Source organism: Carya illinoinensis, chromosome 5 (assembly GCF_018687715.1).
Source record: "Carya illinoinensis cultivar Pawnee chromosome 5, C.illinoinensisPawnee_v1, whole genome shotgun sequence".
Taxonomy (NCBI): domain Eukaryota; kingdom Viridiplantae; phylum Streptophyta; class Magnoliopsida; order Fagales; family Juglandaceae; genus Carya; species Carya illinoinensis.
The window spans coordinates 28,210,783-28,226,250 of NC_056756.1; the positions used below are offsets into that span (position 1 = coordinate 28,210,783).

A 15,468-nucleotide genomic window follows, 5' to 3' on the forward strand; every position below is an offset into this window, starting at 1 on the left:
AAAATATTATTTTTTAACATTATTATTATTTTGAGATTTAAAAAAATTAAGTTGTTTATTATATTTTTTATATAAATTTGAGATGACAAAACACTTGTTATATCCAAACGGAGCCTTACTCTTCATAAAATTTGCATGCAAAAACCTCTACAAGAATATTATTCTTTTAAAAATTACAAGACATCTGAACATTTTCACATCATATTCATGTGTGTATTTTATATAATATGCATTTTCTATGCCCGAACTCAAGACAACCAAAGTTAATTGAAATGATTCATAATTATCACAATGTGTGCATATATGCAATCTGATTGGATCTACTTTAAAATAATTTTGAAACTTTTCTTAAGAGAAATAGTTCATGATATTTGAGATTTGTGCTTTACAAATCTCGAATTAAAACTACTTTAAGAACAAGTTAAGCTCTCTATACTACCAAATCTAATCTTTTGATACGGGATAGAGTCTGTTCAAAATTGTTAAATATACTATCGTACAGTTGGGGAAAAACTTGTCTAAGATAGGCAATTTTATAAAAGAAAACTATTCTATATAGCAACTATATTGCATGAGATACAAGACAAGGCCTTCTCCTTCATCCGCTCAAAAAATATGAAAGGGTGAGATTTTTTCCTCTAGGGAGTACAACACCACCAAGAAATGGGGCCCTTTTTACCAAGAATAAATCAATGATATGCCTATAAAATTAGTCTCCGAAACCAAATGGTGATTTTCTCCTACTTCCACCTTCTCCATACTGTTCATTCCATTTTCTCAGCTCATTCATGCTTGCAGCATCATAGGCAACCGATGGCCCGACCTGTACAGAAGAATGAGACACTTTCTTGTTTATGCAATATAACTGCCTTTTACAGCAAACAAGCTGGGGATGAAATTAATTGTACAAATACATAAAAAGAGAGGAAATTAATTGTTCGAATATTTCATAAGAATGGCTCTGTTGATCATTTTCAGAATATTCATGGACAAAAAGTAATTAAGAAAACATTTGATCCAAACAACAGCAAATACTTGTTAGTAAAGCTCCCCCACCTTGGCTTTTGACTGAATAAAATCATCCAAGCTAAGTGGTCTTAAGACCGGAGCTACATCATTTCTGCACTCCTGTAAAACGAAATAATAATATAATGAGCAAAGATTTGAAACATGTTGGAAGTAATGCAGAAAGTAAGTAGCATAAGGTAAGCAACACTGTTTGAACGTGTGAATTGTTTGATTGTGGCTTCTCAATTGCCAATATGGTAGTTTACATTCAGGAGTTACAAAGAACCTTTTGTGAGAACAAGACCAAAGCACATGTGAGAAGGAACAACAAAGAACCATCTCACTCCAATACAATGGAGGCACAGATGGTGACCACAAGCAAGGCTTATCAGAAACGGATAATTACATGGTAAGTGCATTACGGTGAAAATCGAATTGCCTTAATTGCTTGTGAAGACAGAAAACAAGCTTCATGAATTTGAGTAACAATACATAAAAGTATACATTCATGACTGATTGCAAGTTTCATACCTGCATACGCTGTTGAGGTGTGCCTTGTGCCACACACTGGTGGAAATGAGATCTTAGATTGAATCTAACAAACTTACTCAAGATAATGTCTAAAGGCACCTTACCTCTTTTTCTTCCTCTAAAAGTTCTTGGACGGGTCTATATGCTGCAGCAATACAAAGATTCTGCACCAAAAAACAGACAAACAAACAAAATAAAAAGCAAGTATGAGAGATCCCATATTTCCAAATTCCTTTAAGAAATTTTAATGTCACTCTTACCTTCAAATCACTACCAGAGTATCCATCAGTTGCATAAGCAAGTTTGTCAAACTGAAATTCAGATTCTAGATGCTCTTGCGAAAGAAATATTTTCAAAATCTTCATACGATTTTCAGCATCTGGTAGGTCTACATATATCCTAAATTGCACCAAACATAACTCCATTAGCTACAGTGTTAATTATGATTTGCTGCTTATTACTGCAAACTATAACCAAGCAAATAAAGCATGTATGGCTCAAATGCAGAATGTGGGAAGATTTTGACCAATAAATGACAAAACAACCAGCAAAATATAGCCATCAATCCCAAGAGGATTCTTACAAATCAATTTTACCTTCTTGGTAAGCGACGTATAACAGCATCATCAAGGTCAAAAGGTCGATTTGTGGCACCCAGAATGAGGATTCTTTGGCTGTCTTTGGACCTCAATCCATCCCAAGCCGCCATGAACTCATTTCTCATTCTTCTAGTTGCCTCGTGCTCAGAGGCACCACCACGAGCACCAAGCAGACTGTCAACCTATAAAAGAAAGCCCAATGTCTAAACAGTCAGAGACAAACTATAAAATATTTCACGGAGTCATTTTGTGAGACTAAGACAGTGATGTATCACAACAAAAGAAAAAAAGTCCATTTATATTTTGTGACTGCACCCTTTTAGCCCAAAACGGACCCCAAATCATAATTAAAAATATTAATGGATTATTGATGAGTCATTATCCCGAAAACTCATATCACAGAATCTAGAAAAAAAAAAATACTAAAACAGATTTAAGCATTTCTCATGTAATTCTTTCACCACTTGTCGTCATAGTTTAGCGAAATCAAAACTTAAATAAATTGGAAAAACTACCAGAAAGCATTTTATAGGGTACATCCACCACAAGTAGTTAGAGAGGGTGGTTTGACATTCTTTTCTTGACTCGTTTCTTCATGGAATCTTCCTCGTTCTACACCAAGTTGTTTATTAATGATAATAACTAATATCCTAACTTTCTCAAATATATAATAAGGAATTTTACTTACAGAAATGTAGAATTAACAAATTTTGAAACTTCAATATCTTCTTAAGCTTTTCCTGGCATTTTAGCTAATTGCCTTTTAGCAAAATTACCAATACCTCATATAAACAAGTGTAGGTATTGCTAATTAGCTGCTTAATCCAAACTTCTGTAATTTAAAAAGTGCAGTGTGACGTGAAGATAACACAGAGAATATAAAATGACACATATTAAAGACACCAAAGTGTTTCTACAGAAAAATATAGTCAAAAAGTTAAGTTGCTTGGAAGCTAGTCAGACCCTGCCACCATAGTTTTTGTTGAGGAATAATACACTTGAAAATCCAAAACAGTATGGAAGTTTACCAGCCCATCTAAACGTAGTTTTAATTGAGAGCTAGCATATAATTGGCCACAGGTGCATTCAAAAGAACAACATAAAATCTCTAAAATTATTCTTAGATATGTAACAAAATAAACAGTTTGTTTTTTCTGCATCTTTTCACCACAGAAACCAACCTCATCATTTACTGCATGTTTTTCCTAATGGAAACTCACCTCATCAACAAATATAATGACAGGAGCGAGCTTGCTGGCAAAGGAAAAGAGAGCCTTGGTAAGCTTTTCAGCATCTCCAAACCACTGTATTGGTAAAGAGAATAATGTTAGAATATTTTTTGCGCCTAATAGAAAGGTCAAACCCCCAAAACATTTTGTTGCTGGATTTGTATCAAACACCTGTGGGGTTAGAATCTGCAGCCTCTCACCCACCACCCCATACTTGCTAGAGTGCAGGTGCCATATGGGCTACAGCCCATTGGCAAAACCTGTTTGACTCATTCATAAAACTAAATACTTCTTAAAAATGAATAATACTACAAACTACCTATCAAAAAAATGCATAATACTACAAACTAATCAATTCAAGAATAAACATTGGCTTCGAAGAGCAAGTGCACAGGTTTGAGTTTTAAAAGCAGCCACTTTCTTCATAAATAGCTGATGGTTACCATTTCCAATCACTGTTCCCATGGCCCCACTTAAGTGGGACAAACAATTGGTAATGACAAGTAGGGGTTTAATTGGTTCTCCATTTTGGACATATTTTGAAACCAAACCGGTCTAAGTTAGCATTTAAATTTTGAGAACCAAATAGATTGATTCATCCAGGAAACCAGAACTTTCGGTTTTTTCGGTTTCGGTCTGCTCCAATTCAATTTTACAGGTGTGATTCGATTTTGGGCTTTTTTGTTGGGCTAGTTGGTGTTTCTTACCCAAATGAAATTTTTTTTACCCCAAATATGATACAAGTCCCAAACATTATTTTAAAAAACACCATAAATATAACCACAAATATTATTTTAAAAAACACCATGGTGTGGATCTCAGGGAAGGTAAGAGGCTTTTACAGCTTTGTGGGCCTCTCTAGTAAGGATTTTGAGGCAAAACTAATGGCGTTTACTTTCATCAATGTTTGCCATCACCATCAATCATGATCACAAGGGAGGTAATTCTATCAGAGGCAAAGGCAGGGGGAGAGCAGCAATACTTGGTCGATGAAGCCAGAAATTTGTCTTGGAATGTGAGAAGGTTAAACAAGAATAAATGATTGCAGGTCAAGAATCTAATCAGGAATGGAAGGCAGTGATTTTTTGATTGCAAGAGACTAGTTGGTTGTCATGTATAGGGCTCTCGTGTGCAGTTCGTGGGGCAGCCAACATGTGGATTGGTTCTATCTTGGCTTAAATGGGGTTTCCGGTTGGATTTTGCTCATGTGGAGTAGAAGGGTGGTAGAAAAAACTGATGAATGTGCGGCAGATTCTCCGTCATGCACGTTAAAAAGTATCGATGACAATTTTGAATGGACCTTTGCAGAAGTTTGTGAATCTAATTATGATGATGCTAAGAGTCTTCTTTGGGATGAATTGGAGGGTTTACGTAGTTGGTTGAATATTCCATGGTGTATCAGGGGAGAGTCTGGAGACTAATATCATTTGCCATCCAAGTGAGAGATGAGGCGAGATCACCATTCCCAAGCGATGGTCGAGCACTACAGAATTCATTATTGAACAAGGCCCAATATATATCTCTCTCGTGGAAAGCAAGTTTACTTGCTTAGTAACTGCAATTTGCAACCATGTTCTTGAATTGACAGGTTTCTTCTTTCTCCAAACTGGGAAGCTGAAATCCCCAACAGTTTCTCACAGAAGGCTCCCAAGACTTACCAGACCATTTTCCTTTGATGCTTGTTTATGACGATAAGGTGCAGAATAGAGAGTATTCAAGTTTGAGAATATGTGGCTGAAAACAAGTGATTTAGGAACAAGGTGAAATTGTTGCAGAGGTTTTATAATTTGCAAGGTTCTCCTAGTTATGTTCTCCAAATCATTCCAAAATATGCATGCAAAACTGCATTTCAAATTACACAGGAGTTAAAGAAAAAAATCATTGTCTACGATTCTTGTATGGATCTCTAATCTGAATTTATAGCTAGCATGAGGTCAAGGACTGCATGTGTTTAGACATTCCAATGACTCCTAAATAGCCAAAACAGTTAAGACAAAAGGAATAGAGGATTAAGTTCTTGACTCAAAATACCTCAGTGAGTTAGACAAATTCTTGACTCAGTTCTTATTGCTAATGGGAGCCGGGATATTAGACTTAGATCTAGAGTGCCTGGGGTGCTTTACAAAGTAGATCTTGAGAAAGCATATGATCATGTAAATTGAGATTTCCCATTATATCTATTAAGGAGATATGGATTTGGGGAAAAATGGCAAGCTTATATAGCACAATGTATTTCTACTGTGCATTTCTTTGTAGTAATAAATGGTACCCCTTTTGGTTTCTTTAGCACTTCTCAAGGCCTGGAGCAGGAAGATCCCTTGTCATCATTGCAATTTATCATTTTCATGGAAACTCTCAGCAAAATGTTAAAGGCGCTGGCTTTAGGGAGTTTTATTTCATGTTTCTCTGTGGGGGCTAGAAACACTAATGTAACCAATGTATCCCATCGTTTTATGTAGATGATACTCTATTGTTCTGTGAGAATGACCTGAATCATCTTCAGTATGTGCGAGCTCTAATTTTATGCTTTGAAGTAGTCCCCAGATTGAAGATTAATTCAGTTAAGTTGGAACTGGTTCTAGTGGGTCAGGTTGCCAACGTAGACAGCTTGGAGGGAAAATTTGATTTGCAAGGTGTCATCCTTCTGTGGAAGTCCGTTATGTATGCACAAGTTGGGGAGGCTTGGGGTGGATGGTGCTCAAATGAGGTACGCGGTCCATATGGGGTACATTTGTGAAAATACATTAGAAAGGGCTGGGAGACCTTCCGGAGACATGCACATATTGTAGTGGATGAAGACTCTTGTATCAGATTTTGGTATAACAAATGGTGTGGTGAACAAAGCCTTCAAGACACTTTCCCTGCCATATTCGAGCTTACACAAGCAAATGATGCAGCGACAACGGACCTCTTGGCCTTTTCTAGTGGCTCCCCTCAATGGAATGTTGATTTCACTAGAGCAGCCCAAGACTGAGAGTTTGAGGCTATCACAGAGTTCTATGCGATATTGTATTCCGTAAGCATGACCAAGGGTACCACAGATACAATGATATGGAGCCCTTCCAAGAAAGGTAAATTCACTGTCAGATCATTTCACAAAGTTTTAACAAGCCCAAGCATGCCCACATTCCCGGGGAAGAGTATTTGGCAAACAAAAGTTCCTACAAAAGCAGCTTTTTTTTGTTTGGACAGCATCATTGGACAAAGTTCTCACCATAGATAATTTAAGTAAACATCAAGTAATGGTATTGGATTGGTGTTACATGTGTAAGAAGAATAGTGAATCAGTAGATCATTTGCTTCTACATTGCAAGGTGGCCAGGACCATGTGGGATGATTTTTTTGCAGGAATTGGATTATCATTGGTCATGCCTCTTAGATTGATGGATTTTCTAGCAAGCTAGAGAGGCCTATGAGGTAATTCACAAGTTGCAGCAATTTGAAAAATTGTTCCTATATGTATGTGTTGGTGTATTTGGAGGGAGCGAACTGATAGAATCTTCGAAAACCACGAGAGAATAATGGAGGAGTTGAAAGTTTTCTTCTTTAAAACATTGTTCTTATGGGTGGGGGCCATTGTTTGTAACAAATTAACCATGACTTTTTACTGTCAATTGTAAACTCTAGTTAGGTACTTCTCCTGTATACTCCCTGTGTACTTAGACTTTGCCTATTTTTATAAATAAAAATTATTGATTACCAATCGAAAAAACAAAAGGTGTCATCATTACCAATGAAGTATTTGGTCTTCCATTAGGAGCCACCTTTTTGACAAAAGTAGCCGGGGATGAGATTATTGAATAGATTAAGAGGTGGTTGGCCAGATGAAAAGGATGCATTTATCCGAATTCCCAAGGGGGTACGATCACTTTGAATAAGGGCACTCTTTCTAACCTACCTACATATTTCATGTCATTGTTTCTGCTTCTTCTTCTTTCTTTCTTTTTTTTCTTTTTTTTTTTTTTATGTTGGGGAACCTCTCCAAGGCAGAGCCCTTTGGACTCACCCTTGCAGAGTAAAGCGTGGTCCCATGCACAGCACCCTTGAAAGTTTCCTTACACGAAACTGGTTAAATTGCTACCTTTTCACCAAGAGGTGTAGCCCCAAATGATTGTTTGCACCCATGGGATGTTGAATTTTGAACCTCGAAGGGAGTGGTACCCCAAGACCAAGGCCTTCACCATTTGGGGTACCACTCCTTGCTTTGTGCATTGAGAAGATACAAAGAGATTTCCTTTGGGGTAATTTAGCAAAAGAGGTGAAATTTCATTTCGTAAGTTGGGACAAGATTTGTTCTCCAATTTCTGAGGGAAGGTTGGGTATTCGAAAAACGTAATCTGCAATTATTCAACAAGGAAACTTTTGGGAAGTGGCTTTGACATTATCAAATTAAAATAGGAGACTCTATGGAGAGAAGTAGTACATTCCAAATAGGAAAACACTTTAGCCACAAAGAGATTACATAAAAGTAAACCCAGAAACTGATGTGGCTTGATGTGATATATCAGATTGTAAAGTTACTTTAATTATAAAGTAGATCTAACAGATTCATGAAACCACATCAATTTGTGAGTATATTTAGTGTAATCTCTTTGTGTCTGTAACAGTTCTCTTCCAAATATGGATGCTTGTAGAGGTAGATGGACTCCGAAGGATGCATCTGGATCAAGATCTGGATATCTGGAGAAGCCCAGATGCCAGAATATATCCAGATGCGGATATCCAGCTCTGGGTATAAATCCGGATTCGGAAATGTCAAATGTATTTAGATCCGGGCGGATTTGTGGATATCCGCCCAGATACCCAGATTTTTATTTCTAAAAACGGACCGGTTTTTTAAAAATTTGAAAAATAAAAATAGAAATGCAAACAAAAACTATAATATCAGAAAAAAATTAAATGTAAACAGAGTTGTCTCTAGCTCGGTCATTAGCACTTAGCTTTGCTCTCCCAGATCTTCAACCTTTGTTAAAATGTTCACAAATATGCTGCTTGTTTATATTAAAGCTTATGAATCTTTCCTAATTTTCTTAATAATCAACTTGCACAGATGAATTCATTCATCCATTCAGTTTACACTTCACTACAGAATTCTCATTTCTGTTTCTCTCTATTTTTCTCGCTTCCGAAACAACAATCAAGAATCTTGATTTTTTCAGTATAATCACACACAAACCTGAGCATTCACAATGATTCTCTTTTTAATTGGTAGTGCAGCCCAGGAACTTGCAAGAAGACCCATTGGCTGCCTAATTATGGCTATGACAGTATTACTTAGGACAAAAAGATAGAGAACTACAGATAATACCACTACCAGCATGCATTTTCATATAATTCCCCTTTCACTCTTGTAAATGTTAAACCTCCTGGGTCGTCTTCAATTAATACAGATTTATTAATTATTTATTTTTAAAAAAAAATTATTTTAAGTTTTTATTTCCTTAAAAAGATAGCAGGTCATATTTTTAAAGAAATGGATAGTGAGTCCGTTGATCATCTCTTGCTTCATTGCAATGTTGCAAGAGCACTATGAAATGACTTCTTCAGAAAAGTCGGATTGGTTTAAGTCATGCCTAGAAGTATTGAGGAGCTTTTCTATTCTTGGAGAAGACTAGGTGGCCGCCCACATATAGTAGCAATATGAAAGATGGTCGCTATTTGCTTCATTTGGCGTGTTTGGAATGGGAGAAATAATAGGACCTTCAAAAAATATGATCGGACGATAGAGGAACTCAAAATAGGTGTCTCTTGTATATCTCCTATGTCCTAGAGTTGCACCTCTTGCGCTTATCAATAAAGAATTATTACTTAAAAAATAAAAAAGGAATAGCGCATCCAAGGATGGAAGAGTGATGAAGTGAAAAACTAGAATACTGTAAGATCATAATAAACACGGCTAGTGGTTTGATCCTAAAAGAGCGAGTATAATAGAATCAGCAACTCCTTTTCTGTGTACCTTCGAAGTAAGTGTTGAACCAGTTATACTGATAAAGTTGGCCCCCGCTTCTGTAGCAAGAGCCTTGGCAAGAAGGGTTTTCCCAGTTCCAGGAGGCCCAAAAAGCAATATTCCTTTGCAAGGCTGACAAAAGCGTCCACAAATCAGACAATGAGAATGCAAACCGCAAACCACAAACCCAAACTAACCTTGACCAAAATGCATTACAAGTGACAAAGTCATAAAAATAATACCCTCAACAGATTTCCTTTAGAGAAAAGCTCTGGTCTCCTCATTGGAAGAATGACAAGTTCCTTCAGTGCCTTCTTTACATCTTCTAGAGCACCTATATCATCAAATTTGACACCAATCTCACCAGGTGGAACCACTGCAGAAATAAAGTTGCTTTCGTATTCATCCTTCACAATGTTCTGTTATAATTTGAGTGTTAGAATGTACATGATATACAAAGCCTTTAATATTTCAACTCGCATATTCCATGTAAATGAAAAAACATGCCTTCAAACTTTGCAAGGGCTTCCGAGATAATTCTTCTCGCTCCTTCAACCTCAAAATTGCCATTTCAAGGCTTCACACACAAAAACAGCAATCAACTTCAAGGTTTTGTAAGAACTTATATTATCTTTAGCAATGAAAAGAAAGTACACCTTTGACGTGGAAGGTGCAACCTTCCGCCTTTTATTGATGGAAGCTGACAGTGAGACAAGTAATGATTTTTAGCCCAGCCAGCAACTTTCTCTGCTTCTGCAAGCAAAATTGATAATGATGATATTCAGATAAAACTACTCCTAGACAGCGAGACAGCAATGACAATCCAGCATGTAAAATAAGCAAGCCTACATCCCCTAATTTTTGCTAGATAGAAATACGCAAGACATAAACATCTATTTTTTAAATTCCTTGTTTTATGCTTTTGAGGGCAAAGAGGTAGAGAATTGAAGGCCATCTCAAGTACTAATTTCACAAGATCTTTGCATCCCAACTACTATTTCTTTTCTTTGCGCATCCTAACCACGTGGAATCAGCTAATAGATCTTTCTCCCCAATTAACCCTACCGATGATGAGGACCACCTTCCTTCATTACACATGAGCAAGCCATTTTTTGACAACTTTTCCTCGCTGTAATTAAGATGGTCTTGCATCTAATTTTCATACTTACATTCATCTCTTAAATTATATTTTACTGTATTAGCACAAATACATCTAATAGTTTTACTTGAGGATTCTCATGATTGTTGAGAAAACTTTACCATTTGGCATCAACAATATGATATTTGCACAGGGAATATAACAGTGCAAGTTTTTAACAAACAAATATTACAAATCGTAGTCATTCTAGTTTCTTACTTCTTTTTGTCAACATCATGCCATCTATATTTACATTCAATAGATCCATGCATGACAGCTCATGGTCCTCAAGAACCTACATTCACAACTTCAGCAGTCAGTCCCATTGGTCAAATAGGTTCAGTAACATAAAAAACTGTAGGTACTAAAAATTTAAACTATTCCGAATAGAAGATGTCATTGTCACAGCAAGTACATATTTATCCGAAATACCAACTTTTGCACAAAACAACTTTAGCTAGCCCCATACCCCATGCAACTCATTCAAACTGCTCCGTGTTATCACAATCCTCCTGTCTTCTTCAACCTGTTTATTGAACGTTCTAAGATTATCTTCCTCCTACAAAAATCAAGGATGATAATAATTATGAAAATCGTCAAAACTAATTTGTGGCTTGCAAGAACCAGTTAGGATAAAAAGTTACAGCAATAAATGAATATATATCAAAGCACAAAAAACCCCAAATGGTGTGTTAAACAAACCCCTGCTCTCCTTCCCAGTAGACACTCAATGGACTAGCAATCCCAAAACCAAAAGTTTGACTCTACTAAAAGGAAGCTCAACTCCATCAAGTGTCCACCTACTCCTTACACATCAACAGTAACATAATGCAAAGAAAGAAAAAAGCAAGCTACGAGTAACAAAACATCATTATAATACTTCACAAGCATATTACACTGGCTATTTCATTCTCTAGTATGTTCAACAAAAAGTCAAACATTTACCTTGGGCGGATATATGCAGAAAACATTATTGAAGAGCTTATATATTTCATTCTTATCAGATCTCTTCGTTGCCTTAAGACCCTCAGAAAGATGCTTTAAAGGGAGAGGCTGGAAAGTAAAGGTAAGTCAAATTCAATATTACAACAATAATATGACAGGTACCCATAACAACAAGAAGAGGAATCAATAGTACCAATGATATAAGCGGTTCACAGAACATAATCAGAATTTCTAACATGTATTTTAAGAAGAAAGTGGTGTAAATAAACCATCTATACAAAAGAAACATGGGTGTCTGTACACTGGAAAGTTACAAGTCAAACAGTTATAAGTTTTTGATCTGTCAACGTAATCTGCAGCCAACCAAGTACTCCACTTAATTCAAACCATACAGGCCAAGAGAATACGAGATCCTAAACCTGTCTCTCAGAATAAATGTCTATATGTAGTAGTGTACTCTTTGTTTTCCAAACATTATCTTTTTCCCCTCCTGAACTAACACCCCATTTGCTTTGTGTGCCACGAACTACCAATTTTAAGATTCTCAAACTGCCAAAAAATCACAACATACCAAAAATTTGCAATGTATGCTCTCGTTGAAATTTGATCATCAAGATAGTGGAAAAATAGGTGAAATGGAAACAATCTTGAAGGACGGATCTTATCAGGAGGGTGCCACTAGTGGTAGTGCGGGATGACCCTTGCCAAAAAAATATATATTTACAGGTTTGGAGTAGAGTGTGTAATTTCACCTTTCTCAAACAACTTGCCTATGCCTAACAAATAGTAACATATTTGGTCACATTTGGAGACAGGCTTTATCTTGGCAACCACCTACATTGCAAAGGCTCCCTTGTAATCTGTTCCATGTGTGAGTAAACCCTTAGCCACTATCCTGACCTTTGCCTCCATTCTCCTATAAAGCTTGCCAGAAATGGGCAAAGAAAAGGTGCATGGATAATATAAAAAAATCTGTTCTGTATGAAGTAAGATTAGTTTTATTATAACTTCCAAAAAGACTGCTGAAAGGGAATAGTTGTCACGATAATATGTGCGCCACAAAGCATTTCATGCAATATGCCCACAAAGCATATCCTGACAGATGCCCAGGAGTGCACTTCCTAGTACTATCAAAACCATTGAACTTTTTAATATAAGTGTAAAGCAAATACCACTGTAAGGTTAAAGACACATTCCTCAAATGTATTATTTTTTGATAAATAAACAAAGCATTCCTCAAATGTATTATATATGGAAATTTAAGCCTGCATGTGCATAAATTATTACAACAATTGAACCATTTAATGAACACTATAGGTCAGAGATCTGTGATAGTTGAACATGAAAAGTCGACAATCTCTCTCTTTAAAGAGTATATGTCCATTGCAAAGTGTTTTTAAGGATAGCAAGCATTACCAACTTAGCAAGGCGCCCAAGATTTGGGAGTATCATCGTCTGTCAAGAATCGTGTAGAGAAAAAAATAAGAAAGCATCATCAACAAGTTATGAACAGGTTTAAATAGACAAATAATGCCCTCAATATGCGCATTTGTAGATATATATATATATATAAGTTGACAATTAACTTTAAACTCGTGAAGCTTACAAACTTATCCTTCTCCTTCGACCCCGATTCAACTATGTTCTGCCCACAGATTAGAACAACTGGACCTGATAATGAGTCAAACATTCCCTGCACCTTATGGACAAACTCCTTAAGATTTGACTTGGGAACTGCTCTAGACAGCCATTCAGAAGAGTCTGGAATATAGACAATGAGGGGTTCCATGGATCTCAAAACCTAAAAACAAATCAAAAATGAACTTCTGTCGTTTAGGAGGCATTGCCCGAAGCATCATCACATTTGATAAGAGTTTTTTGTTGATTTGTTGTTGTTCACAACATATTAGAGATATCCAGCATATATTGACGGTATACCTCGCACAAAGCCTCCATTGCAACAAAGCAATCTTCTATCTGTGTGTCAAGATCATGCTCTATCTCCTTAACTGTAAGTGAAAAAAATTGTCACTTCTTTAGGATGAAATGACTAATGAGCATATACACACGCTAAAATTGACACACATATCAGAAGGTTATCATCAACAAGGCATTGCTGCTGCTAAAACTTTTACGAAAAATAAGCCAGTATTAGAAACCTCATTTTTGGGCCAATTAGTTCAACATTTTTTATATGAAGATAAAACTGAATAAAAAAAAGAAAAAAAGTGCACCATCCAAGTACACATGGAGTATACATCAATCAAGGAATGGTCTTATCTGCAATAGAAAGGGGAAATTCTCGCACTAGGGAAGATCTTGACCACTGACAATCTTAGAAGACGTGGCCTTATTATTGTGGACTGGTGCTGTTTGTGTAGAAACAATGGAGAGACAGTGGACCACATACTCCTACACTGTAAGTTCGCAAGTGAGATATGGAACTACTTCTTTAACAGAATGGGAATAGCATGGGTAATGCCAGGTCGGGTGGTGGAGCTTTTAGCAAGTTGGCTAGGAATCTCAGGGACTCCGCAAATTGCATCTTTGTGGAGGATGGCTCCAATTTGTATTTGTTGGTGTATTTGGAATGAAAGAAATGAGAGACTTTTCGAGGATCATGAACGTTCCTCGGAAGAGTTTCGGAGTTTCTTATGGAAGACTTTATTTCTGTGGGCCATGGCTTTAGACTTTAATGGCCTAAGCTTCCATGATTTTCTTGCTTCTGTCTCTAGTTCTTAAATAGGTGTATGCTCATGTATACCCCCAGTGTACCTGGGCTATGCCCATCTTTATCTTAATAAAGCTTTCTATTACCTATCAAAAAAATAAATAAATCAATTGACATCATATACGAAATAAAATTATAGCTAATTCTGTAACCTAATGTCATAATTAGAGCACCGTTGCAGTATATATGTCAATCCCCATTACTGTTACATAATTATTATCGTCGTTGTTAATGTTGTTTTATGTTTATAGTATGGCTAGAATCAAGTCATAACCTATCAAGGATATCCAGATTGCCCACGAATTCACACTTATCAATACAAAGTAGCTAGGTCTACCATTCTGTCAAGCAATGGAGTGGTTAACCTCAAAACTTCAACCAAATATATCTTTTTCTCCCCTGCTTGTTCAAAAAGCTCCAACTAGCGGGAAAAAAATGGGTAAAAAAAACCCTGGCAGCTTAAGCTGAAGGAACATAAATAAGCAGCCATCCAATAGTACAACTTAATGAAAAAGAAAGCTTTCAGTTGCTCCATTGGACTGGTGTTGTCTACAAAGCTCCAATTGTTTCCCTTTCCATATCTACATTTTTTTTTTTTGATGTCGGGGAACCTCTCCAAGGCAGGGCCCTTTGGACCTACCCCTGCAGAATAAACCCCGGTCCCGTGCACCGCACCCTCGAGTTTGTGCAGATATTGTTTCCATATCTACATTAAATAGATTAGGACAATTCTCCGCAAGATCCAGCTGCAAAAAATATCATATCTTCCATTCATGCATGCTAATTAACCTGCCACCTGCCTAGGCATCACCCAGTCTAGCCCAAAGAGACCAAGAACTGAATGCCACATAGTTCTAGCTCTCACAACGGATGGGGAAGACAACATGAGCAGGGCCATGTCCAAGAGGGGTGTTTAAAGTCAAGTTGTTCTATTGTGCATTGATCCCTTGTGATAGTACTGGCTTTCCATGGAAGCCCATCTGGCCGAGTGACGCCCCTCGAGAGTGACTTTCCATGCTTGGATGATTGCACTAGGGAAGACCGTTACATTGAAAAACCTACGGAGGACATATGTCATGCTAATGAAGTGGAGTTGTGTATGAGGGATGGGAAGACTATGGATTACTTATTACTATAAATCATATACATCTTGTGTACTTAAGCTACGCCTCATTTACCAATTAATAAAGGTTTTTGATTACCTATAAAATAAAATAAAAACTATAAATCGAGCATAAAATTAGTTAAAGAGATTCATCTTCCAATTACGTGCCACTCTGATGAAGTAAACTTCCCATCAAGAGGATCGACTTCAAAATTTTGGATCAGTAAATGATCGA

At 36.7% G+C, this 15,468-nt stretch overlaps 1 protein-coding gene across 3 annotated transcripts in view; it reads right to left on the reverse strand.

Annotated features, from left to right (window-relative positions):
* Positions 1–502: 502 nt before the first annotated feature.
* Positions 503–15,468, reverse strand: part of LOC122309368 — a 37,251-nt gene continuing 22,285 nt past the window's right edge. Inside the window, exons 10-26 of one of the 3 annotated variants that reach the window (XM_043122839.1) lie at positions 13,336–13,406; positions 13,004–13,198; positions 12,814–12,852; positions 11,398–11,505; positions 10,922–11,011; positions 10,672–10,747; positions 9,971–10,067; positions 9,822–9,891; positions 9,557–9,733; positions 9,324–9,446; positions 3,359–3,442; positions 2,136–2,320; positions 1,800–1,938; positions 1,644–1,703; positions 1,540–1,575; positions 1,057–1,128; positions 503–823 (exon numbers count right to left, since the gene is read on the reverse strand). In XM_043122839.1, coding sequence (XP_042978773.1) covers positions 710–823; positions 1,057–1,128; positions 1,540–1,575; positions 1,644–1,703; positions 1,800–1,938; positions 2,136–2,320; positions 3,359–3,442; positions 9,324–9,446; positions 9,557–9,733; positions 9,822–9,891; positions 9,971–10,067; positions 10,672–10,747; positions 10,922–11,011; positions 11,398–11,505; positions 12,814–12,852; positions 13,004–13,198; positions 13,336–13,406 — 1,736 coding nt within the window. In that variant the 3' untranslated portion in view covers positions 503–709. Of the gene's footprint in view, positions 824–1,056; positions 1,129–1,539; positions 1,576–1,643; positions 1,704–1,799; positions 1,939–2,135; positions 2,321–3,358; positions 3,443–3,538; positions 3,628–9,323; positions 9,447–9,556; positions 9,734–9,821; positions 9,892–9,970; positions 10,068–10,671; positions 10,748–10,921; positions 11,012–11,397; positions 11,506–12,813; positions 12,853–13,003; positions 13,199–13,335; positions 13,407–15,468 lie in introns of those variants that run through there. The other 2 variants (XM_043122840.1, XM_043122841.1) reach the window with 2 other exon arrangements.